This window comes from Ceratotherium simum, chromosome 18 (assembly GCF_057802395.1).
Source record: "Ceratotherium simum simum isolate JZ-2026a chromosome 18, ASM5780239v1, whole genome shotgun sequence".
Taxonomy (NCBI): domain Eukaryota; kingdom Metazoa; phylum Chordata; class Mammalia; order Perissodactyla; family Rhinocerotidae; genus Ceratotherium; species Ceratotherium simum.
Genome location: NC_141917.1, coordinates 9,688,833 through 9,714,455, shown reverse-complemented (window position 1 = coordinate 9,714,455; position 25,623 = coordinate 9,688,833). Strand labels below are relative to the sequence as shown.

Here is a 25,623-nt window from a genome sequence, read left to right as displayed (position 1 = left end):
AGCTGTAGTAATGGTTTGCTTTGTGTCATTTCCTGACATTAAGAAAACTTGCTGCACTTTCACAGATGTATATTTTTTTATTGGAAATGACCAGGAGGTGGGTAAGGAGACTATCATGCTGGAAATGATAAGGATGAAAATCACTTCTCAAGGAACTCACAGGTTATTGTTTGGTTTAAACTCATTTTTCTCCCATGTCATGCCCTGAACTTAAAAGTTATTGGTTGCTTGCTTAAAATGTTCAAGCCATATAAACTTGAAACATAGTAAAAGGGATACTGTCTTTTTTCTCTTATGCAAAATAGAGGAAAAAAGTAGTTATATTTCTAAAACCGTTATTTCCTCTTTTGTTTGTGTTTTTATATTTCAGAATTGTTTTGCATCATTTGAATTTCAACTATGAGTGATTCTGACAAGGATGAGAATATTATATAGAATTGAATCACAAGAATTTATCTAAGCATTTAACTAAACATGTTTCTAAATGTAAGAATCATGACTTTTCCTATTCCAAGTATCAAAGGCATTCTTAAATTAATGTTAACCTTTTCCCCTCATTTTTCATTAAGTAAAACATTAGAGATAAAAGTGAAATTCCCTTTTTACCCCTCCTCAGACTTATTTCTCTCTGTTCTCCCTCAGAGGCGACCACCATCATGAATTTGGGTGTACCTTTTTAAACCATATGTTTATATGATCTCTCTCTTTCCTTCTCTCTCTCTCTCTATGTATACATAATTTAAAAACTAGTTTAAACCAAATAATAGCTTTTTTCTGTGTATATATATGTATATATGTGTGTCTGTATGTGTATATTTAAACACAATATTGTTTAGTCAATTTTTTAAAAATTTACATAATTCGGATCATGCAGTACATAATCTTATGTGCAATTGGCATTTTCCACTCTATATTTTCCTTTTGAGAGCTACCCATGTTGAAACATTATGTATCTGGCTAATTTATTTCAGCTGCCATATAGTATTTATTCCATATGTATGTCATACGTAATATGTAGTTATATTGTTATATTTGTCCATTCCCCCATTGATGACCACTTAGGTTGTTTCCATTGTTTTGCCACTGCCAACATATAGGCATGAACAGTCTTGTACAAGTCTCCTGGACACAGGTGCACAGGTTTCCCTGGAAGCTCTACCTGGGAGCAGAACCGCTGGGTGATCGGGTGTTTGCATATAAAACATTACCAGGTATTGCCTCATAGCTCACCCAACGGTTTCACTAATTTGCTGTCTTACCTACAGTGATTGAGAGTTCTTATTTCACATCTCCTCTCCAACACTTAGTACTGTCAAGCTTCCTAATTGTTTGATAGCCTGTGGAGTATAAAGAGGTATCTTGTGTTTAATTTTTATCCTTTCAATTCCTAACAGAGTTGAGTATCTTTTAATGTGTTCAGTGACCAAACATTCTTGATTTTTCTGCTATGCATCAGCTCTAAATATATTTATTGCCCTGTCTTCTATTTGATTGTTTAATCTCTATTTTATTGATTTGAAGGAGTTATTTATATGTTCTGGAAACTAACCCTTTGAAAGTTATAGTGTTGCAAGTATCTTCTCCCAGGACGTGGCTTGTTTTTTCAACTTGGTTTACGGTGTTTATATTTTTGTTTTTATCTCATAGGACTTTAATTTCAGGGCAGCCAAATGTGTGACTATGGTAGTTCAGAATGCAGCCTCTAGAACCAGATGCCCAGAGTCATAACCTTGGCTCCACCAGCCGCTGGCTATGGGACCTCCAGCAAGTTCCTTAGCATCGTTTTACCTCAGTTTCATTATCTGTAGATTAGGAAAATATCACCTCTCTCAAAAGTTTTCTCATGAAGGTTAACTGTAAATCAGTTAGAGTGTTGCCTGGTGTAAAGGGAGAGCTATCTAAGTGTTAGCTACTAGGATTATCCTTTTAATATATATTTATTAAAACTCTTTCCTAGCATCACTGATTTATGTACATATTTATGTATATGTTTAAAGGTTGAATTACTTACTATAGTCTTTGTTACAAATGTTTTTTTTTTGTAGTAGTTGGGTTCTGGAACTTATACATAGTTATATTTAAATGCATACAAACTGATCCAAATTATATATATTTTTATTAAATTTAATTCATTAGAGATTATTTCTATTTCAAGAAATAGCATTTTGATAATGAAAGCAAACTTTATTTTCTGAAATTGAACATGCATGAAGGTTACAACAGCTTCAAAAATGACTTTTGTATTCTATGAAATTGATCGATATAATTGGGAGAGAGTTCGCCATGAGTAATTGCTACACACCTGAAATAAGGGTGTCTGAGACACAGGCATGATCCGTGTTTATCGAATGAATAAATAGTTTGTTTGCTTTTTTTAAAAGCATCTACTTTAGAGCAGTTTTTAAGAGAAGGAATCAAGTGTGTGAAATATGCAATTGTGTAGACTCGCCTAACGGAGAAAGTAAAGTGGGCGCTTAAAGGAAATAAAATCCAAACCCAGTTTCTCTTGGGACTTCTATTTTCTGCGATCAGTCATACTTTTAATGCGTTTTAACTGTGCTAAAGGAATCAAGAAACCATTTAAGTGATTAAAGCTCTGTGCCCCAAAGGAAGGGTACCTCTGCTTTGAGAGAGTAGTTTCATATCCACTGCCAATGGCACTTTTTTCAATTGTGGTTGAAAAGAAATGTTTCTTCTTGTTTCTGTTGCATCATAAAATTGAAACAGTTTTGAAAGAGATGAAGGAAAAGTAAATGTTATATAATAGTGTTATTGTAATCGCCCATTATCGTAGGTGAGTGGATAAATCTCAAAGGATGGGTAAAAGCTGTGGTAGACCTTTTTTGTGCTGGAATGACCCAAGACATTTCCTTCCAGCTCTATACTGTGGAAATGGAAGGTAGAGAAGCAAGAAATGCCTTACAAACTCAAATCATGGCACACTTGTGTATTATTCAGTGTGACATTTATTCTATAGAAACAAACAACCCTCTAACTTTGGAGTTTTAACACAACAGTGATTTATTTCTCCCTCATGCTGGGTCTTCTCTGGGCTGGCAGAAATCTTCCCGCCACACACTCAGGGACCCATCTCAACAGAGGGCTTAGGAAAACAGAGCATGAAGATCTCATGCCTGCCCTTCTGTGCTTGGGGCAGGAGGTGGCACTTGTCACTTCCTCTCACAGACTTTGGCGTGACCCCATCTATGTGCAAGAGGTGGGGAAGTGTGGTCTTCAATGTGCCTGAACGGAGTGGAGGGTGGGACTTTGAGCCCTGGGAGAGGCTTCCACTGACTGACTCTTACTGCTTCAAGAGGGAAGTAACTTAAGTGTGCTTCCCTCCACAACTTTTGATTTTGAGTTAAGAATGTGACCTTTGGAGTTAGACAGATTAGTTTGAGTTGCTGCTGAGTTCCTTATGATCTGTGTGGTCAAGTCAACATCAATAAGCCTGTTATTCCTCATCCTCCAAAGAGATTTGTGGTTATTATGGATTAGCAGAGCTTTGGTATACAGTAAGTGCTTAGTAAAGGGCCGTACTGGTAAAACAAATGCAGTAGCATAGAGATAGTAGTAAATCCTGGAGAGTATAACATGAGAATATTTTTGTTGTATCAGAAAAATATTGTACCAGTTTCTTGGGGCTGCTGTAACAAATTACCACAGCTGAGTGGCTTAAAACAAAGAAATTTATTCTCTCACAGTTTTGCAGGCCAGAAGTTCAAAATCAAGGGGCCTGCAGGGCTATGTTCCCTATGAAGGCTCAGGGGGAGGATACTTCCTTATCTCTTCCAGGTTCTGATGGGTCCAGGCGTTCCTTGGCTTGTAGATGCATAATTCCAATCTCTGCCTCCAACTTCGTATGGTCTTCTCCTCTGTCTCTCTCTCCTCTTCTATCTCTTATAAGGACATTTATCATTTGATTTAGGATGGTCTCATCTGAAGATCTTTAACTTAATTAATTCTGCAAAAACCCTTTTTCTAATAAGCAACCATTTACAGTTTCTAGGGATTTGATGTGGACATATTTTTTGGGGGGGTGAGGGGCACCATTCAACACACTACAAATATGAAAGCATTTTCTACCCATATATAAAATGCCACTTACTAAGTGAACATGCCCCATAAATGTATTCAGAAACCACCACTAAGGTACAGATCAAAGGTCTAAAATCCACTTGCTGCTGTGAAACTGATGAGCTATTCATAGAAGCTGAGTAAAAGATTTAGTGAAATAGTGTAGAAAATTGTTCTCAAAATGATACCTGTCAGTAATTGGCATCTAGATTTCTCACCAATTATTGACACATAAAAAAGGGCCATGTAGGAAGGATTTGCATGTATAATGAAACAGTTGTTCATATTTAGAAATTTTAAATTTATTTACATATTTAATAAATCATTCAAAAGAAATCTGTGTTGCCTACATAGATGCATTCTGCACACGTCTTTGGCATATCACGTATGTGAACAACACTTTCTACCTGAGTCCTTTTATAAGATGTATATATAAAATGAGAATTTGGTAACTGTGTATTCAGCTGGTGGTAAAGTGTTATAATTTTTAAATTACTTAATTTAAGCTAATAATCACCTGGAAGGAACTGCTCATACAGTATGTCTAGAAGGAAGTATAGATTTATTTTATCTTCTTTATAATGAAAAAAGGAGAAAATTATTTCCTTATTAGACTACCTGACAAAGTCTACATGAACTATTCAGACTTGTATTTTAAAATAACTAAAATTTGGTAGAACCACATGTATATAGGAGCTGTTATAAGGAATGAGTACCATAAGGTGGGCACTGTAAAAAATGAGCTGTTCTCTGAAAATTGCTGAACAATGTCCATTTATAACATACTAATACCTGTGAATCAAAAGAAGTATACATTAAATGGGTTAAAGTTAAGATTGTATCAAAATGGGATCCTTTTTCTAGTAAGAAATTAAAGGATGTGCCATGGAGCCACCATTACTACTCTAATGTGCCTTTGTGTCTTATAGTCTAGGGTCCTTTCATTTCTAACCAGTGCATTATACCTGTGTATTCTCTTTTTTACAGTTCAGCAGAAGAGCAGTTTCACTGGCAATCACAAGGTAAAAGACAGCTTCTTGATGAACACTTACACTTGTTTCTACATGTATCTCTCTTGATTAATTTTCTTGTGAACTTAGAAAAAGACTATAGAAATGAATATAACGCTGTGACACTAAAATTAAGTGAAGTTGTTGTGATAGCTCATGATTTCATGAGAGTTAAGTTCTCTCAATTTCCTAGTAACTTTTATGTTCTTCGTGGATACATGGAATTGGTTGGCCTTGGCTTTTAATACTGGCTGACCAAGGGTTACAGTGTGATATCTAATGAGAACTTCATGGAGGTAATATCTTTGGTTAGGATACTTTCCATTATTAAATGATAACCTAAAGCTTTAATGTTAACATTATCACATGTTTGTTCATCACTTTAAAATATTGTATTTCAGATGGTCAAAAAGATATCGAAGATGAACTTACAACAGGTCTTGAGCTGGTGGACTCCTGTATTAGATCGCTGCAGGAATCAGGAATACTTGACCCACAGGATTATTCAACAGGTGAAAGTAAGTCAAATGACAATCATGCTTGAAGAGAATTAAAATATAAGAGTATCATGCCATTCCTTTTCCTAGTATAATTAACATCATGAGCCATATCTAATAGGACTTCAACATATGTTTATACTTGTTTTATCCATTTTACTCCAATTTCATCTACTTCTTTCCCACATTAGCCCACCCCAACTCACATTAGATTATAAACTCTCTTACGTCAGTAACTGGCATCTAGATTTCTCACCAATTACTGACGTGGTGTTGATTCTCACAAATTCTCTGATATCCTTTCTGGCATCTAGACTAGTACCTCATATGAACTCATCATATATTTGTTTAATCAACACAGTGTCTATTTTAAAATTAATCGCCAATGCTTTACTCATACAGATTATTCTTGGTAGAGATCTTAAACAGTACAACAATTATATAACAAAATAGAAAAAAATTGGTATAATGTATTCAGTACTAACTATTTAGTACTATGCTATAGTAATAAACAATAACTCCTTACATTTCTATATTTAGCTATCTTGCATTGCTATATTAATCTCAATAGAATATCTAAAAATTTCTTTATCTCCATTTAATTGTATATTTTTCAACCAGAGTGGTTGAGGCTTAGAAATAAAAGTGCTATGAGTTGAAACGAGCCTCACTTTAATAAATCGTAAAATTCTCTTGACTTATTTTAATAAAATCCCACAGAAAGCTAAAAATTAAATCATTAAAAGATAGATTACCCTGATAATTTCTACATCAGAAATCAGTGGAGCATTTTATCCCTTAATTTAAAAAAATAAAATTTCCTTGAATACCCATCAAGGCTTGCCATATAAAAGGAAGATATAAGAATAAGATAGCATACTGATCTTGAAACCATTTAATTTACATATTAGTTCACTTTCTCTATAATCTTTATAATGCTACAGCTCTTAGGATAACATCATCATGAATATCCAGATTTATTTAAACTCATAGCATGCCCTGAATGAAACTTCTAAAGTAAGATGCATGATTTGTGTTATCCTTGTTTTTTGTATTTTATATTTTAAAAAGTATAATTGTTATCTCTTCTCTCTGAGTCAATAAATATATTTCTCTTGCAGGGGTAGTTGTAGTTAGAACTCTATTTAATTAATATTTGACACACATGTACTCACTTTATTAGAAAGTCAGGAAAGCAGAGCTAAAATAGTATGTTTTGGGAGGGGAGATGATATTGGATATCTCATTTTTCATATTATAATAGCGAAACATGTTTGATTGTGGGTTTAGGAGACGAGATAACCATTAATACATGGAAAGTGCAAAAAAAAAGTAAAATAAGAGGCAAACAAATTAAAATAGAAGGGATAAATCAAGTATATCACTCTAGCACTGCAAGTAAGCACACTGAATTCTTTGAAAAGAATAAAAATTCAAGCTTGTAATAAACAAAGATAAAATAATTATGTGATGTTTATAAGAGAAACACTTACATTAATGAAATAAATGCTGAAATTAAAGGAATAGACAGAGCCAGCCCTGATGGTAAGGTTCAGCCCTCTCACCACTGTGGCCTAGGATTGTTTTCCGGTGTGGAACCACACCACCCATCTGTCAGTTTCATACTGTGGCAGTGGCTCACATAGAAGAACTAGAAGGACTTACAACTATGTACTGAAGCTTTGAAAAAAAAGGAATAGACAAAGTAGTGACAGCAAATACAACAAACACAAACAGTGAGATGGTGAAGAATAATGTGAGATGAAGTAGAATTTAATACAGAAGCACTAAGTAGGGTCAAAGAGGAATTATGTAGTGAAAATGTCTTTACTTATGAAGATGCTATAAATTCATACTAAAATCCAATAAGCCTACATATATGCTCCAAAGAACATAGCATCTGAATAGTAAAACAAAAACTATTAAATGAAAGAAGTTGGTGAAAAATATGATTGTGAACATTTCAATGCACATTTCTCAGAATCAGACAGAATGCTAGAGGAAAAAGCCACAGAAAGTTGGAACAAATAATTAACCAACCAGTGTATTAAATAAATTTAAAAAGTTAAATCCATTGAATGTTAATATACATTTGTTATATATGTCCAGGGAAAATTTACAAAACTTGATCAGCTATTGGACAGTAAAGACAATCCTAAAAATTAAAACAAGCTACATCCTTTGATAATAATCAAATAAAATTAAAAGTAAGCAATAAAATGAGAAGCAAAAATATATCCACAATAAGAAACATACTTTTGGATCTACTGAATCAAAATGGAAGCAACAAAGAAAATTACATACTATTTAAAAAGCAAATAAAATATCGACATTTTATAATGAAAACATAGGGGCATGGAAAAAAAACTGCACTCAGAGAAAATCTTAACTTTATTATTAAAAATAAAAGACAAAATAAAAGAATGTTGTACTCATTTTTGGGAAACCTTAAAAAGAGCTAAACAAACCAAAAGAAACTGGGAAGATGGAAATAATAAAAGCAACACAGAGGTAAAGTAATATAAAATAAAATGGTAGAAGAGATAAATAAATAAAATAACAGAAGGGATGAATATATGAGCTTTTTTTAGCTTTAGGTCAACTAATAATCCTGAGCTTCCTTACTTGAGACACTTTACTACACACATAAGAAATGGAAAGAATTTTTAGTGTTCACTTTTGTTTTCCTGCAATGTGTGTTTGAAAATTACCTACAAAAGATGTATCTTTATTACAGGCAAGTTAAATACTCCAGTGGGTTTTTTTGGAATATATTTAGTTGAAGACTCTTAGGATTTTAGTTGATTGTTCTTTTTGTAAGCCCTTGCTTCTTTACTTGAAGATAGGAAAAGAAACAAAGCAAAACCAACCAAAAAAACAGGTGATGAAAGCACCACTCAGAAGTTTCATGCCAAAGCATCTGAACCACAGTGAAATGCAGATATTGTTATTCTTAAGAAACTTTGGTTCTTAACATTTTCAGAGTCACTTTGAGACTGAAAATAATTGAGTAAAATTTAGAAGATTAATTTTAAAATACTGAGTGGATAACTATCATTTGGGGGATCAGTTATTGCTGATTTTAAATGTTTAGAGGGTCGTAAAATAAAAATCTCAATTGCTTTTGGGTTTGTATCAGGGTCCAGATGGGAAACACATTCTACTCAAAGAATCTGAGAATTTAATTAAGTAACTATTTACAAGGAGTGGGCTAGATTAAGGAAACAGACAATGCCTGCTGAGGCACCCAGGGAGTAGCAACAGATGGAAGCCCTGACTACCCTTAGTCCTGAAGGAAAAGTCGAGGGACTAGTCCAGCAGAGTCAAGAGGCTCTGCTGGAGCAGATGAATGAATATCCTAACCTTTCTCTCCTCCTGCCTTCGGATGTCCTGCTTGTGCCTCCCATCGGCCAAATCCAACCCTAAACCAAAGGGCAAGAGATCCCTGTGATATAGTCTATGTGGACAAAATGGTGGAGAATGAACACAGCGAACCAAGAGAATAATCAGCACAATATTCTGTTAAATAGTAGAACAGCATACCACGCTTATGTTGTTGATATATAAACTTAACAAATAGACACGTAGTGGCTCTTTGACACATTTCATATAATTAGCTCAAGCCGTCAGATTCTTCTAGCCCCTTGTTTTTGTGATTAGTCAATCAATGGATTCATTAGCTACAGCAGACATGAAATAGCTAATGCTAAATTGGACCTGGCACACTGCCCTTCGGAGCCAGTCTCTTAGTCCTAACTCAAGAGTCTAAAACAAGACTAAAAACGGTCTAAAACCAGCTTGAAATAGTACCAAAATGGCAACCAATCTCAACACCTAAGCTCATAGTACTTAATTCATTGTGTTTAAAAGCTTTTGTTGTTTTTCTTTCCAAGGGTTGATTAAAATAAAATTTGAATCTTAGTAAACCCATCTCCCTGGCCCTAAGGCAAGCAATAACTGCTCTATTATATTGAGTATAGTGTCATACAGTCATCAGTGTTTTCCAACACTTTGCATTTTTAAAAAAATGCTATCCTAAACAATATGTAAATTTTGTGTACAACCTTTGCCACCTCACCACTATTTCGTGACTGCTGGCTGTGTAATTTCAATTCTAACAAATACGTGTCACGGAGTTACTAGAAGAATTGCTGTTGCTTTACTGGAAAAAAAAAAAAGTTACTGACAGAAGCTCGGGGCCATTAGCTTCTCACATAATGTACAGCTGACCGGAGCTGCCCTGGCCCAAGTACCTTATTTAGCCCATCCATCCTTGGAGACATAAACTCAGAGGTAAGGGTAATTATATCTCAGCCAAAAAATAACGAAAATATTTGTCAGTCAAAATTACAAATAGAATGGACAACTTGGGAGAAAATGACTTATATGTTTATAAAGATTGTTAATTTGTTTAAATGTTATATTTTGAAATAGTAATTTTTTTCTGTAGCATATGCACAAATTGGAATTCTACCGTATTCTAGAAAATCCAAGCATTTGGTAGGAGGAAAATCTTAGGAACTTAATATATTCTGAATATTATAGCAAAGAAAGAAATGTTGTCTTATTCTGAGTTTTCAAATCAGAATATATTCAAAAAATCAAGAGTCAATTGTATATGTTACCATTCTGGATAGGTGGAATCCAAATAGAATAATCATATATAACTTGACAGAGGTGAATGTATTATTTACTGTTGATTTACAGTCTGTCATTTTCATTTAATTACTGTGAATATACTTGAGTCTATGGGATGAGAGAATTGTTGAGAGATTAGGTTATTAAAATGCTATAAAAGATAATTCCATATATTCTTATGCAATAGTAATAATAAAGGTGAGAGACATCCTTATGAAGTGGATATTTTCATAATTCCTGGTAAGCAAGGCACTAAAAGATGCAGAAGTGATTTAGGAGTATAAGGTTTTTATAGTAACTAAATAATCAAAAAGATAAACATATTAATCACGTGGCTTGGAATATTGATGTCATGCTTATGGAAAGAGGACTGGTTTGTTTTATTTTCTATTATGGTGGAAACCAGATCCTCAGTTAGACCCAACAGGGTAGAGAGCCTTTGGGTGGGGGTATGAGGTAGCCCATCCTGCCTTTGTAGCCAGAAAACCCAGATTCAAGTCCTATGCTCCCCTTACTCCGGCAGTGGTTGAGGACTGTCACCTGGACTCTGGAGACCCCCAAGTCCTTTCTTGGAAATGCATTTATTCAAGTTAGTTGGGTTCATCCTCAGATTGTTTATTCTCTATGTAGTCACTTCATCATATGCCCTTTGGTCCAAGTTTTTGACATACAAAGGAGACAGTCTCCTTTCCAGAAGTTTGTCATGGTTCCAAGTCTAAAGTTATCTTTAGATACCACTTGCATCCATTTGTTTCACTTCGAAATTCGCTCTCACCCACTCCCCACACTACCTGTGGTGTTGTAGAGCCAATGAGAAGTTTTCAGTGGCAGAAATGGAAGGTGCGAGCCAAAGTCGAGGGAAAACAGCCAGGCGGCACACAGAGTGTAGTAATATCCTCCAGGAAGCTATAATTATCTTCCCTTCCAGACGCTGTCTCTACCTTTTGTTCAGCTAGTGTTCAAGTTCTTTTTCTTTGATTTCCTTCTATCACATAGACATTTAAGAAGCATGTTATACCTTCTCCAAAGAGGTCCCTCGCTCAGAGGCAAACCTAGGCATCAAAAGGATAGACAAAGACATAAAGAACCAAATGCTCTTTATCCATTCCCTAAGCAAGAGGGAACAATGCAAATTTCTCCTTAAAAACATCACTCTCACCTATGTTATCAGGGTCTCCTGTGATCGACCACAAAGTTTAGAGCCTAGTGGAAATTTTTAATGAAACTGTAATTGAGTTTTGAAATTGTCAAGGCACCATAGGTGCCCAAGACACAAATATGAGGAGGATCAAATGAAAGCTGATGAAAGTGAGGTAGTATCAGAACTGGCTTGAGTATGAGAAAAAGTAGAGAGGCTTCAGTTCCCATGAGAAAGTCAGAATAAGCAGACTCTTCCTCTCAGGACAGTGGAAGGAGGGGACTCCCGGCAATACTTTATGGAGACATCTTGTGGGATTCCCCTAGAAATTAAAACATTGTAACTGCAACTGATTAAATAATAATTCACTTCAACAGCAATCAAAACTTCACATGCAATCAAATCTTGATATGATGGGATTTTATTGTATCACTATAGGCACAGGTAGGTGTTATAGTCATTCAATTTTTAAATGTATGTATTAAGCACTTACTAATGGCAGCACAGAGTCTCTGCCCTTGTGGCATTTACATTTTAGTCAGGAAAGGCAGAAATCAAGCCATCTAAATGCTGTAAGCTCAGGTAGACAATTGCTACAAGTGATGACAAAGCCGGTAAGGGGTAGGGTAGGGTTCTCAGAGTGTAGTTGGGAATCCTGGGGTCTCCGAGAGCCTTTCAGGGGGTCTGTAAAGGCACCAATTTTCGCAATAATCCTACAATGGTATTTGCCTTTCCATGCTCATTCTAACACAATGAGAGTGAGAATAAGAGTCTCACACGACAAGAGTTCAGTGGAACTTTCCAGAGGCTGCATGGCACATCATAGCGTCATTGCTCTGACGGCTCATGGAAGGTGTGCGAGGTATCCTTCTGTTTTAAACCTTTTCCAGTTTTAATACAATAGTCAGCATTCTATGTCAGCCATATAAATAAATGCTGTTTGGAGTCCTCAGTAATTTTTAAGAGTGTGAAAGGGTTAGGAGACCAGAAAGTTTGAGAACCGCTCTAGTTTTGAGAGAATGACGGAAGGGCGAGGACATCCTCCATTACAAGAAGATATTTCATCAGGGACCTGAATAAAATGCACAAGCAAGCCATGAGGATAGCTAAGGAAAGTCTGTGATTTGTGGCAAATCAAGAACTGATTTTTTAAGCTAGTATAATTCCATGATTAAATTATAGTATTTTCAGAATTTAGCTTTTAAATTTTGTTTTCTTCTAAAGATTTGTATTAATTTTCTTTTTTCACAATTATTGATAATGAGAAATGTGAATCTATTATCTTGAGACTATTTATTCATAAAGAATATGTACAATGCTTTCCCTCTTTTTGTGCTATATTATTTTTTTTAAAAGGTAAATAATCTGAAGGTAAACCTTTACAAGGAAATAGTTGGAAATTGGAGTGAGCTATAAAAAAATACCAATCCAGGATTATAACATCATGTAAAATCCCATGCACAATAAAATTCTCAAGCTATACATAAATTAAGGTTATACACTTGAAGTTTATTTTTTGTGATAAATATTGTTTTGCCCATTTCTCTCCATTGTATACAGACTTAAGGAAACTAAGTGAGTTATTGCGTAGTGCCAATGATTTACCAATCTTCAATTTATCCATATAAAATTGTCAAACTTCAAAAAGCATACTAATTAAGCCAATAACATTGGTTGAATCTAGATCAGTTCAAAAACTAAATGAGTACTTCTCTATTCCTGGGACCATTACGGTTTTAATTTTCACATAAAACATTACACATTGAAAGCAGCTGACCAGATGAAATTGATATTCTGGAGCTAGAGATTTAGAAATGAGGTTTAAAAACATTGCCCACAGAACAACCACATCACTCTGAGCTTCCTTGCATAACAAGCCCCTAGACCTTTTTCCCTCAGTTGATTTTAGGAATGGTAGATGGGCAGAACCACTATTTTCAGGTAAACTCCTCAGTGAAACTTTTATGTATGATCTTTTTAGGTTACTAGTGAAGATTAGAAGAAAACAAACAGTTTATCACCTCTAGCTACCTCTTATTCCAAGTAAATTTGTAAATTGACAAGTTCATCCAGAATCCATACAGAAGACACCACTGCTATAAGTGAAACGAAGTAGTACAATTTAAGCAAAAGTCGATATTTTTACTCTATAGTTAACTTGTAGTTTTAGATATGACTAAAGTGCTTTGAGCCTGATTTAAATCAATTCAATAATCTTACAAATAATTGACAATTGTTCTCATTGATTTTGTAATTTATAACAGCCCTTCTGTATATATATAATTTCCACCACCTATTTCCTTTATTCTTACTTAATATTTTCTACAAAGAGATTTCCCCTTTCTCTTTATTTGATATTGCTCTAAGAATTTCCTCTCATTTAAAATAATACTTAACCTTCAAACCATTCTTCACCTTCCACAAAGATGAGATAGCAAGGGAATGGATATGGATGCAGATGCTCTGTGAGTGATAGATGTGTATGAATCTTGTTTGGCGTTATTTTCCGTGGTCTACATAAAGATAAGTTTTTATATCATTTTGAAAGAATCAGTTTAACCTAAGAGTAAAAAAATGTTTCTGAAACTCCCGACAAACGTAAATCTAAACAAAGCTGCACTGTCAGGAGTCCAGTCCTGCACTTGTCTATCTCAACTTGTGTCTTTATTATTCCTTTGATTATCCTGAATTAACAGCCCCACAAAACATTCATTGAGCACCTATTCAAGACATTGCCTGACTTTAGTAGCTGTTTATTTTAGTGCATTCTTGTTAATAACACTTTTCTTTTAATGGTAAAATAATCCTTTGGAATTAAATTGATAACTTAATTACCCCCTAGAGACCTTGTCTTGTGTTTGCTGCCGCAGCATCCACTCCTAATGACTTTGATAGCTACGGCTCCATCCTAAAATTTCATTTACATATAATCAAAATTTGATTTTGGAAATTATTTAAGACCTAGAATAAGTTAGTCAGGCTCTGTTAGAGCCAGTGTTAAAATCAAGCCCAGATTCCCTTTCTACCTACATCAATTCCCACCATCTCCTCCAACTCTGTAATTTAAAAATTAAGTACGTGCTTCCCCAGAACATCCAGGCCTCAGCACACGTGTCTCCTGCCCATCCTTCCCTCAGGAATGCCACATGGTGGGCGTTTCTGCTTTTCCACACTCATTTAGTTAATATTTGTTGTGTTCTCGGGCAGATGTTCAACTAAAGCAGACCAGAATTAGCAACTCCCAATAAATCACCTTAAAACCTATAGAAGCAGAAGGTGTGCATCTGATTATGACAGTGCTGTACTGTCTGCTGGGTTTTCTGTGAAGGACTTAACTCTGCATTGTGGGAAACTCCCATGCACCCATTGCAGAGTTGGTGGTATTATCCTTCCAGGGACCAGTTGAAGAGTGTCCGGTCATTTGTGGCTCTCCATCACTTCCTGTCCACTTGGTCACTAAGTCCCCATGAGCTTTTCTTTTAAAATGTCTCTTAAATGTGCCCCTTTCTCTCCCTTCCTATTGTACCCACTACCCTAGTTAAGATTTCATCAATTAGTGCAGGTTTCCTTTCTCTGCACTGCAGGAAATTCCTGGTCCTGGTCTCTCCAGTGTCTAAACACACAGTCCTGCTGCCTTCACCGTAATGTTCAGAATGTCTGCTTTTGTCTTATTACCCTTCTTCTAGAGAACCTGTTGCTGCATAATACTGTACAAATCCCTCTGTTAAACAATTAAAATTCCTCCGAGTCTGGTCTGTCCAGAGGGTTAGGGTAGCATGGTGGGGGTAGGGTTAACTTTCCCTGGACAATCAGGCATCAGGGCAGGCTGCATGGGGGAGGTGATGTTTAAACAGCACTTTAAGAATGAGTTTGGAGGTTGACAGAGAAAGGAAGTTCAGGCTGAGGGAACTTTTTCTTTCTCATCTCTTGGCTCTGACGCGAGCTTTTGTTTGTTTGTTTTTTTAATTTCAAGCAGGCCATTTTTATGATCTGTGCCTTGAATGTCTCATTTGTAAAATGAAAGCTCATGGGGTGTTGAAAGAAAACTTTAAGTGATATAGGGGACAGCACTGTAATTAGTTTTTCAGGACAAACAAATCCCAATCAAGACTTTATTATCAGACCGTGTGGCTATGTAATTAGAGAATTAGATAATAGTACTAATAACTGACAGTGCTATTGCAGTTTACATTTTTCCAAGCACTTGCACATCCATTATCTCCTTAGGTGCTCAAATTTGCAGACACTGAAATTTGGAGAGACAGACTAAAGAAGCGTGGTGGAGAACACATGCTCTGAAGCCAGCCTGCCTTGCCTGCACCCAGGCCCACCACTGCCAACTGTGTGGTCTCAGTTAGTGTGACCTGCAGTTCTGTTGACGTAAACGGGGATGATGGTACCTTCCTCACTGAGATCTTGTTAAGATTCAATGGACTGATAGATGTACACTGCTCAGGACAGTTAGTGCCCAGGAACTTAGTCAGTACCAGGTGAAGGTTAGCGGGGATTACTATCATCATCCTTATCGTCATCATCATCTACGCTTTCGTAAACATGAAGGTGGACTAGAGCCCACGTCTGCTGAGTTCTAGTCCTGGATTTTTTCCCAACACACACTCACCCACTCCACTGGCATGACTGTGACCTAAATAACAATTTAGGAATGCCACATTATGGGCCTCTATTCTTTTCTGTGTTATTGCAAAGTATATAGTTTAATTGTTTCACTGTTTTCTGGGACTGATATTTGGCTAAAGCAGGCAACACTTAGCAATTCCAGATGAAGCCTTTTTATACCTGTGCAAGCAGAATGAGTGCACATGATCATGAAAACTCTAAAATATCTAGTACATTTAAGAAGAAACTAATTATTGTAGTGTATGTGTTATAGGACCAATAAGTGAGTCTGAATTTTTATGCATAAAATTAACATTTCACCCTTTCCATCTGCCAAGGTTGATCTCTGTCCCACCGATGGTGGACAGCAAGCTTCCACTGGCCAATATTTGGAATCTCTAAGGAGAGGTTTGTTGGGGAAGTACCACAGTCTGAGGCGTGAAGATGTCTCCTGCAAACAAATTGACTTCTATTTAGGGAAGAATTTTTCAACCTTAAAATGTTCATATGTATATATGATTTAAATAGTGCTTTGATGTTGAACAACAACAACTCCTGGACTTGGAGATAGAAGACGAGGATCCGAGTCTCATCTTCATTTTACCGAGTGTATGGCACTGGCTGACCTCTTAACCTCTCCACACCTCTGTTTACGTTTCTAAGAATAATGAAAAAGACACAGGGACAATTTTTTTCACAGGCTGCTGTGTAGTCTCCAGTCAATTCATGTATTTGAAAACATATTGAGATATCGGTATTACACTCAAGCTGCTTTGCTCCAAATGTCTTCCTAGGATCAAGGGCAGGTTCCACGTCCCTCAACTCTGTGGTTCCCTTGGAATTTCTCCCCTCTGTCCAGTTGGGAATAATATGTTTTGATCAAATCAAGGACACATACTCTCTTGAGTTTTATCAATTTCTCAGAAAACAGTTTCACCTCCTCTTCCTGGCCCCCAGGGCTGAGTCGTTTTGAGCAGACCCCTGGATTCAGCTTTGAGGACTGTCCCAAAATGAGGAAGGTTCAGAATAGTCAAATAAGTCACTGTGACCCCTTAGGTCAATGTCCTGGAAGCATACATACCAGAGGGTGGCTTCTGCTTTCTGTGACCTAATAGGACATTGTGATCCACTGTTGTTCATAGTTCAAGTTTCTTGGAGCAATTAATTGCATTAAAGGCAACATTTCATTTCCCTAGGTGACATTTTAAGGTCATCTCTTCCTCTGCCTCCCATCACCCCAAGAAATCCTGTCACATCGTCCCCATACCCCAGTGGATACACTTCATGTCCTTAGGACTGCAGCCTAATTCTACCTCTAGCCCAAGCAAGACTTGATGGAAAGTCCAAAGTTTTGGGGAAAAAAAAATAATAATTTAAAGCCCTAAAATTATAAATGCTTTTGAAATCTCTGGAAAATTTGTATCTTCTACCTCAATGCACAGTGATGTTAATAAAGCTGATCAAGAACTAGTTATATGTAAACTTTACTTCCATGATAAATTAATTAAGAATTGTCCTCTGATTTTAGCCTTTTTTATATGCTCGTATATCTGCACTCTCTAAAATTGGAATGAATAAATGCCATTCATTTGAAATTTAGTCAGCAAGGGAAAAATCATTCTAAAATGCATGCAGTGTTTTGGCTCTTGCCCCATTTTGTCCTTGCCAGGTGATGTGTCAGTGTTGTAATATTATGATATATTGCTCATTGTTGCAATTACCTCTGTCAGAGTACATCTAGGTTTCATGCTTGTGATGTGTGAACAAAGAAATGAAATAGAAAATCTTGGTTTGTTTTCATTGAGTAATGATCAAATACACGACTGATTCTATAAAGGATGACCAGATTTGATAATTTCATGATATATATTTCAGAAGCACATAAATCATATTTTTAATTGAAATTCCTTTGTAAGGGGACTTTAAATTGCCGCCTTCAGATTCTGCATGGAGAGTAATTTGTAGGTTTCTAGAGATAATTTTATGACTCTATTCAGAATTTACAAACTTGTTTGACTTGCTAACTGCATATGCAAGAAAGTTCATCAGAGCAAAGTCACACAATCTCTTTAAAAGGCAAATCACCAGGACATGCAACTTGCAACTCTTTTGCTTTATAGATTATGTTAAACTGTTTACATGAAATTAAAGATTTTATCTTATTTCATTTTTGACATTTCCAAAGGTCTGTGCGCTGTTGTATCTGTTTCAATTTTCATTGCCCTGGAGATGCTTTATCATGGGGGAGGGGGCATGGCGAGTACAATCCATTGTGTCTGGGTAGACTGTCCCGAAAGAAATAAGCAAAGGAAGTCTCAGTGGGAAACCGCCAGTCGTCAGGTAGAATGGTGACCACTACCTTAAGGGCCTTTGCTTTTCCACCGTAGCTCACTCTCCTCCGTGGAGCTTCAAGAAGGTAGACACCAAGGGGAAAGCCCTTGGTCACAATTCGTCACTGTCCTCCCAGTACCTACCTCTTTCTCCTCCTCCTTGCGGTTAGTCCCCATCTGCCTCTGCCCCCATCAGGGGTCTCCTTCACTTCCAGAGGCTCTCGCATATCTCACCCTGCCCATGGCCTGGACCTCAGAGACCACCCCTTGGCTCTGTCTTTGTGCCTGGCAGTTTCCACAGCAGCAATGGGGACAGTATATTCCTGGCATCCATAATGGATGGAACTCTGAATGCACTCCCCATAGAGACATCATATTTCTGGTGATTAGCCCTATTACACCATCAGTATGGATTAAATGATTTTTTGCAGGCTATTGCAAACTTCACCATCTGGTATATACGGTTTTCTTGGGACTCTATTTTCTAAATTACAAGAGAAAGGATTACAATTGTACTTTTGTTATGCCCTTCATGATGAAATTGGGGATGGATGGAAACATTTTTATTTCCTTGCTTGACTTTTTTCCGGAAACTGCACAGATTCCAAAATACCAATATTAGTTAATTGGCTTATTATTCAACATCCAATGATGAAAAAGTAGTTTTGCATTGTTTAGTTCTATCAGGGAATTAGAGGGAAGAGGAAGGTCTTAAATGGCAGAGGTTATGTGAAACAATGCTTTTTAAGAAAGGACACATTTTTATGCAAAGAATGGCCCACGTGATGTCAAATCCATGATCTCATTTGAAATAGAAAGTCATGTTCTATTCTTAAAAAGAAAGAAATAAGGAATTTGAAATTTGCTCACACTTATTAGAAATGATACTATCGTCTAAAACAGCAAAAGAGGGAGATTAAGGATGGGATAATGATTATACCATAGTCTATGTGTATATAGTTACCTTCTTAAAAAGATCCCAACTAAATAGAACATAGGAAAATAAAACACAATTTCTTATACACAATATAATTAAATAATAAGGCCAGGAACTGATTCTCATTTCTCCATCGCTCTTAATATCAGCCACATTTGCAGCACCAATTTTAGCACCGTATCCTCTCTTTGTTCTGCTACCGTGCATTGCTGTGATGGCAAAGATAACTAACCGTCAGAGATCATGTGAGATCAGGGTGAATTCTACATTGTATGAAGAGCTATTAATATTTTAAACACTGTCTACCCTTCAGACATTGAGGTATTACATCACTATTTGTACAGAAGAATTTGCCACTGATTGGAAGCTTTGGAGTGTTTTAGCATCCTGATAATTAATAGAAGATGTAATTATATTACCACAATTACCATGTACCAAAAGGCAGACTTCTAAATTATTTCAAATGTTTCTGGTATTGTCTGATCCAAAAATAACTACTTGATTAACTAATTTGTCTCATAAGAACTGAGTCTATATAGGTCAAGATGAGATCATTTGAAAAAATCTACTCTTTTGAGAACGTTTAAACTGCCAAAAAAAAAAAATCTCATTTAAGAGCTGGAGTCGAATTATATGGTCATTTTAGTTCTCAGAATTCAAAGCATAGATGGCTGGAATCATGAGCGTGTGATAATTCTAGGCTACTCTCAATAAATAATACATGTCATTTCTGCTTCACTGAGGCTGTCACTTACTGCTCTAAATGACTTTCAATGCAGGGCCCAGCCTGCTCTCCCAGAGTGCACTTCAGCTCAATTCCAAACCTGAAGGGTCCTTCCAGTATCCAGCCAGCTACCATAGCAACCAGACCCTGGCCCTGGGTGAAACAGCCCCTTCGCAGCTCCCTGCCCGCAGCACACAAGCCCGCGGTACGGGCCAGAGCTTCAGCCAGGTACGTGTGGGAAGGGGGCCCTCTGCCGTGTTCGTCCATGGGCTCCAAGGGAACAGGCAGGGAGCAGGGCTGTGAGATGGCCATGGTGCTTCCTCCTGCCTTTCTTAGGCACGTCCCACAAATTACGAAAGATGCCTTTGGTGCTGTGAGTGAAGGAGATGAATAATAAAATAGAGTAACACTGAATTATAAACGTTTTCTTTAGGAATATCAGTGATTTTCTCATGCTATATCTATATTGTATATATTTATCTGTGTGAATATGCAAATATGTGTCTAGTTACTATTCCTGAGTCTGTATGTGATATAAATATGACATACGGAAGTTTTGAGTTTGTGCATGCACCTGGAACAAATTTTTTCTCCTGAAAAAATAAGCATGAAATCATTCGTTGGGGTTAATTGTATAAGGGAACACGGTATAAATGCATAATCAAGTATACAGAACTATTCTGAGGATAGTTGTGATTAGTTTAGGAATAGTTATACTTTGTCAAGTTTTATTTTGAAATGTGCTCTTGAATCTTTCTTTAAGGTGTGCACTTGTTCTCATAGTTTCACTGCACAGATTTATTAGCAGCAATTAAAAACATCTCTTGGTAAAAAGAAGTGGCTACTAATCTGAATTTTTTTCAAGAAAGATGTAAATGTTGTAATATTCACCATGATACACTGATCGTGGTGGAATACACTCAATTTTTAATTCTTTGGAAGCAAATCAAGTGGATTACAGCCCTTCTTGTACCCTTGTATCTGGCTGTACTTGTAGGTCCAAGGGGCCACATTCAGAAGTAAGGAATATTTTATACATAAATTAACCTATGAAAGCTATGAATTTAGCTTTTACCAATCTCCTAAGACTTTTAAGACATATAGCTAGTAAAACAATACATTTCTACCTTTTTTTATTTTTATCTTGAACTCATTTAGTATTCATGCTTTGGCTTTTTCTCACAAATATCTAAGACCCCTGTAATTCTAGTTGAAAAGACTGAGTCAATTAAAAAAAAATGAAAAATCAGTATTCCCATAGCTGAGCATTATGAAAAATGGAAATATCAATATAAAATGAAAAATCAGTTAACTTATCACTTACCTGTTAGCATCTTGTAAGCCCAGTTCACACATAGCTATGTAATGACTAGCTGTTAAATCAAAGCTTTCTTACGTATGAAATTAATAGCTACCATTTACTGAGCACCCAGAAGTAATCTGTTTTATATCCATCCTCTTATTTAATCCCCACAACAGGGCTGTATTACCATCCACATTTTAGAGATGAGAAAACTCAAGCTCGTCACATTTAGAGAAGTTGTCATGCACCATTTTAAGGTAGCAACCGTAAGAATGGGAACAGGATCTTGACTGAATTGAAATCTAATCATTCCAAGAGGGAGCATTTCATAGATTTCCTTTTATATATTGACCATTTCAATTAAATGTATCTATAGCTTGAAGCTATGAAGTGGTGTATAAATGTGGACAGGCATTATGGCGGTTTATCTACTTCCATGTTGTTGGAGTTCCACTTGTTGGAGTTAATTCTATCATCTGCTAATTGCCATGGGAGTAAATCAGTGGAAGCTCAAAGTGACGGGATTGCGCCTCACATTAAAAGTCTGCTTTAAAGTTTAATCAGAAAGTGTAACTCAGTGGTAAAGATATTGAAGCTATGTATTAGAGGTCATCCGAGTTATAGTTTGAAGGCATCCACAGATGTGTGTTCATGGTAATAACTTAAGTTGAGGCAGAGGTTACCAGCATACTCATTCACCTGACAAGTAGGTGGATGAAGATGTCTGAATAATCAGACCAGGGTGTTGTTCTAATCCACTCGATTAACAGGATTGAGGCTGTTTGTGAATATCTAATCTTCTTTATTTCAGCTAAGTGGTAAATATCAGTACCATGATTTAATTTTAACTTTAGTGCTGCAGTATGAAAAGCATGTTCCATTGAACACCCTACAGGACCTGTGACTTCAAAATAATGTCAGAGAAATGATGAACAAGTAACTAGTATTTTTACTTTGCATTCAGCATTAAACCCTTGAAAGTAGAGAGGCCACATCCCATTCCTATAACATCTCCTTTGTTCAGATTTTCTTGGGAACCCCACTATTCCACTGGTTTTGCAGAGCCTGTGACATATTCTTTCCAATATTCTGAATGGTGTTAGAACTCATTCCTTCAAGGCTAGATTAATTTTTAGAATATCCTGTAGCCAGAAAGTGTCAAAAAGGCTAGTGAAGTTCAAATTATGGCTAACAGATGCCAGACCAAGGTAATAAGGTCAATAATCAATCACCACAAACACATTTCATCTTTTTGTCAAAAAGGAAATGTGTAATCAAAAAAAGTAAAGCAAAGGATTTTCTGTCTAGCTCGTAAATCATATCAGAATGCAGTCTCAAAAGAGTATCATAAGTGTTCAAAGATTCTAATTTCAATTTTTAAAAAACTCTAGCTTATTCAAGATAGTAAACGTTTGTTGAGTGAGCATCACCAGGCTGTATGTCATGCCCTGGTGATACACGTATAGCCTGTATCGCCCCATCATATCAGTCTGAAAGGAAAACTGTGTGTCACCAAAATTGCCATAAAATATTACTTCTCTGGCATTACCCTGACTAAAATCCTTGAAAGTCGTTCTCTTTAGACTCTAGGCTGAGTTCCTGGGGCTGGGCTGGAGGAGAGAGAATGTAAGATCCTTCCCATCAGACCCCAAGGCCTTTCTGGGAAGTGACATGAGCCGATTTATAGCTACTTTTTTTCCCACCCCCAGCAGTCTGCTCAGCTGCCCTGCAGGCTCCCCACCCCAGCCTCTAAACAGTCTGTGTGGGTTTGGCCTCCATCCCTTTCTTCCTCCTCCAAGTCAACCTTGGCCTTTGTGTGGCTCTTGTGAGGTACCCCAGTCAAACTAGAGCTGCTCTTGCAGTCCATTTGTATATCTCTGTGTCATACTTTAACGCATTCAAGATGTTTATAGAGTGCCTACTATATGCCATGAGCTGGTGCATCTGCTTGGGATGGAGCAGTAAAGAAAACAAACATGATCCCTGCCCTCAAGGAACTATTCTAGAATCAGTGATAGAGACTCAGAAAATCAACACAGTGAATAAATAAATTGCATAGTTTGTTAGAAGGTGATGATTTCTGTGAGGAAGAAATGAATGTAGACTAGGATAAGCAGGATCCCAAGTGCAGGATGGAATGTGGCCTATGGAGCCTTGTGGAGAAGGTGATGGACAAAGACATGAAGGAGAAGAGGGAGGGAGCTGTCTAGGGGACAATAAATGCAGTGGCTCCGGGAAGAGGTGGCTTGGCATGTTGACGGAACAGCATGGAGGCCGAGGTGGCTAGAGCAGGAGTTTCAAGGGGATGGAAGACCAAGTCGATCATAGTGAGGATCTTGTCTTTTACTTGGAGTGAAGTGAGGAGCCAGTAGAGAATTTTGAGCAAGGAACACAGCCTGATGTATGTGTTGAAAGCATCATTTTGTCATTTCACAAATAATACCCTATAGTTAGGTGCAGGTTAGTCTGTTTCTTCCCCTCAGATTGCCTTGCTGCAAGAGTGGATACCATACAAAATTAAGCTCCACATCCAGAGTCACTGGCCCAGGGTTCATCAAATGTTCGTCAGCTCCTCAAACCCCAGCCTTGTTCTTTATAATCATACTGCAAAGGCTGTGCATGGTGAGAGGATAAAGAAGTTGATTCTCCTCCAAGTTTTGCCTGCTTCCACTCACATAAAATTTCCTATGGATTACACGAAATGCTGAATAAACAACTTCTGGCACAGAGAAGTCACTCTAAGAATGTTGGTTTGTCTCCATGTCCAAACATAAAGTAGCCTCAGCAAGCATTTTGTCCCTCAAAGAAATAAAATATACGAGAAACATGAAAGTATACATCTGTCTGAAGTACAGGGATGTAGTACAAAGTAGTGCAGGGCTGTAAAGATTTTAAGCTCACTCTCATGTTCTCCAGCGGAACTGAAGAAAGGATGTGCACATTCATAACCCCAGGGAGATGCCTGCTTGCTGCAGGAAATTAAGAATTGTGTGATAGTTCTATAAAATAAAACTGAACAATAGTGGATGCTCTAGAAAAGCAGTAAGCTTTTTGAGAAGCAAAATTGCCGTTTCTTTTGGATCTGGCCTCTCTATTTAATGTTGCACAGACTTTTATGTCTTAAAAGATCTCATTTATGCTATATCATAATTATAAATACACCATCTGCTCACTTCTGCCGATGTGTTCATTGAGTTTGGAACATTGCTTATTGGTGCATTTTCACATCAGGTAGATGTGAAGGTCAAGGGGATGGAGAACTCTGTGGGTGGTGGCGGGGTGGACACAGAGACCCGCAGGGTGCAAAGGAAGAGCAAATCCCCAATAAACACCTGTTTAATGATCATTGAATGCAAAGGGTTATACAGACAGCTAGTGTGACATCACTCCAGTTTGCTTAATTATTAAAGAAGTGGTTATTAGGTAAAGAGAAAAGTCACTAATAAAATTGGACAACACAAAATTGCAGAGATATGTTTAGTGTAGAAAATATACTTTATGTGGCATTTAGAGGAGAAATCATGTCATTTTGTTTACTTTCCTTGGCATATTTGTGGGAAATTGGCAGTTTATTTGTTTTTAAGATGGTTTTCAGATGACTACCTATTGGAAATCCCTGTTCATTGCTCTGCTTTAAAATCTTCTTCTCTTATCTCTTTCCAGTGTAAATATATTTAATCTGGCTTCAATAACTGAAACATTTCTCATTGCAGGGATGTATGTGTTTTACTATAACATTTCCCCTTCTGAGGAAATATTTTGGTATTAAAGTTACACCAAATAAGCCTCTTGCTGAAATAAAAGTTTTATGTAGTATATTTTTGCCAAGGTTCATGTAGTTTTTTAGAAAGAGTTGCCATCAAGAAATCCCTCCTTACATATTCCTTAAGATAAATTTAAATAAGACACTTAGGTCATTGTTTTAGTTTTTTTTCTCTATTTCCTTTCCATTGGTAGACTCTTTTCATGGCCATATGAAATACTTTTCAGAATATTTATCCATAATGACCCTGATAATACTTTTATTAAAGGGAGGTCAGAGGGAAGGAACAACAGTATTTAGAATGCAAAAATCTGCACCTCCCTGTTTGTACTGGTGGCTTAGAGGTCTTGGGAAAATGTATCCACTGTCACTTCCTACTAGCTGCAGTGACAGGGACAATATGGTTTGCAAGATTTCTCTCTCTCTCTGTCTCTCTCACCCCCTTCCCCGCCTCCATTATTTTGGACCCTCATGCGAAGAGAAAGCAGAGGGGGTGGTCTCCATTGTTATCCCCAAGGTTGTAGATGCTCTTTTGGTCCTTTTAATTGAGATATTCTTATCCGAGGAAGGAATTCCTTCCAAGTGCTTT

At 36.8% G+C, this 25,623-nt stretch overlaps 1 protein-coding gene across 12 annotated transcripts in view; it reads left to right on the top strand.

Annotated features, from left to right (window-relative positions):
* CTNND2 (catenin delta 2) overlaps nt 1–25,623 on the top strand; it is an 879,093-nt gene that overhangs the window by 473,986 nt on the left and 379,484 nt on the right. For all 12 annotated transcript variants that reach the window (XM_087443138.1, XM_087443127.1, XM_087443130.1 and 9 more), the window contains 3 exons: nt 5,065–5,099; nt 5,489–5,605; nt 20,024–20,196. In XM_087443138.1, the coding sequence (XP_087299264.1) occupies nt 5,065–5,099; nt 5,489–5,605; nt 20,024–20,196 (325 nt within the window). The remainder of the gene's footprint in view (nt 1–5,064; nt 5,100–5,488; nt 5,606–20,023; nt 20,197–25,623) is intronic.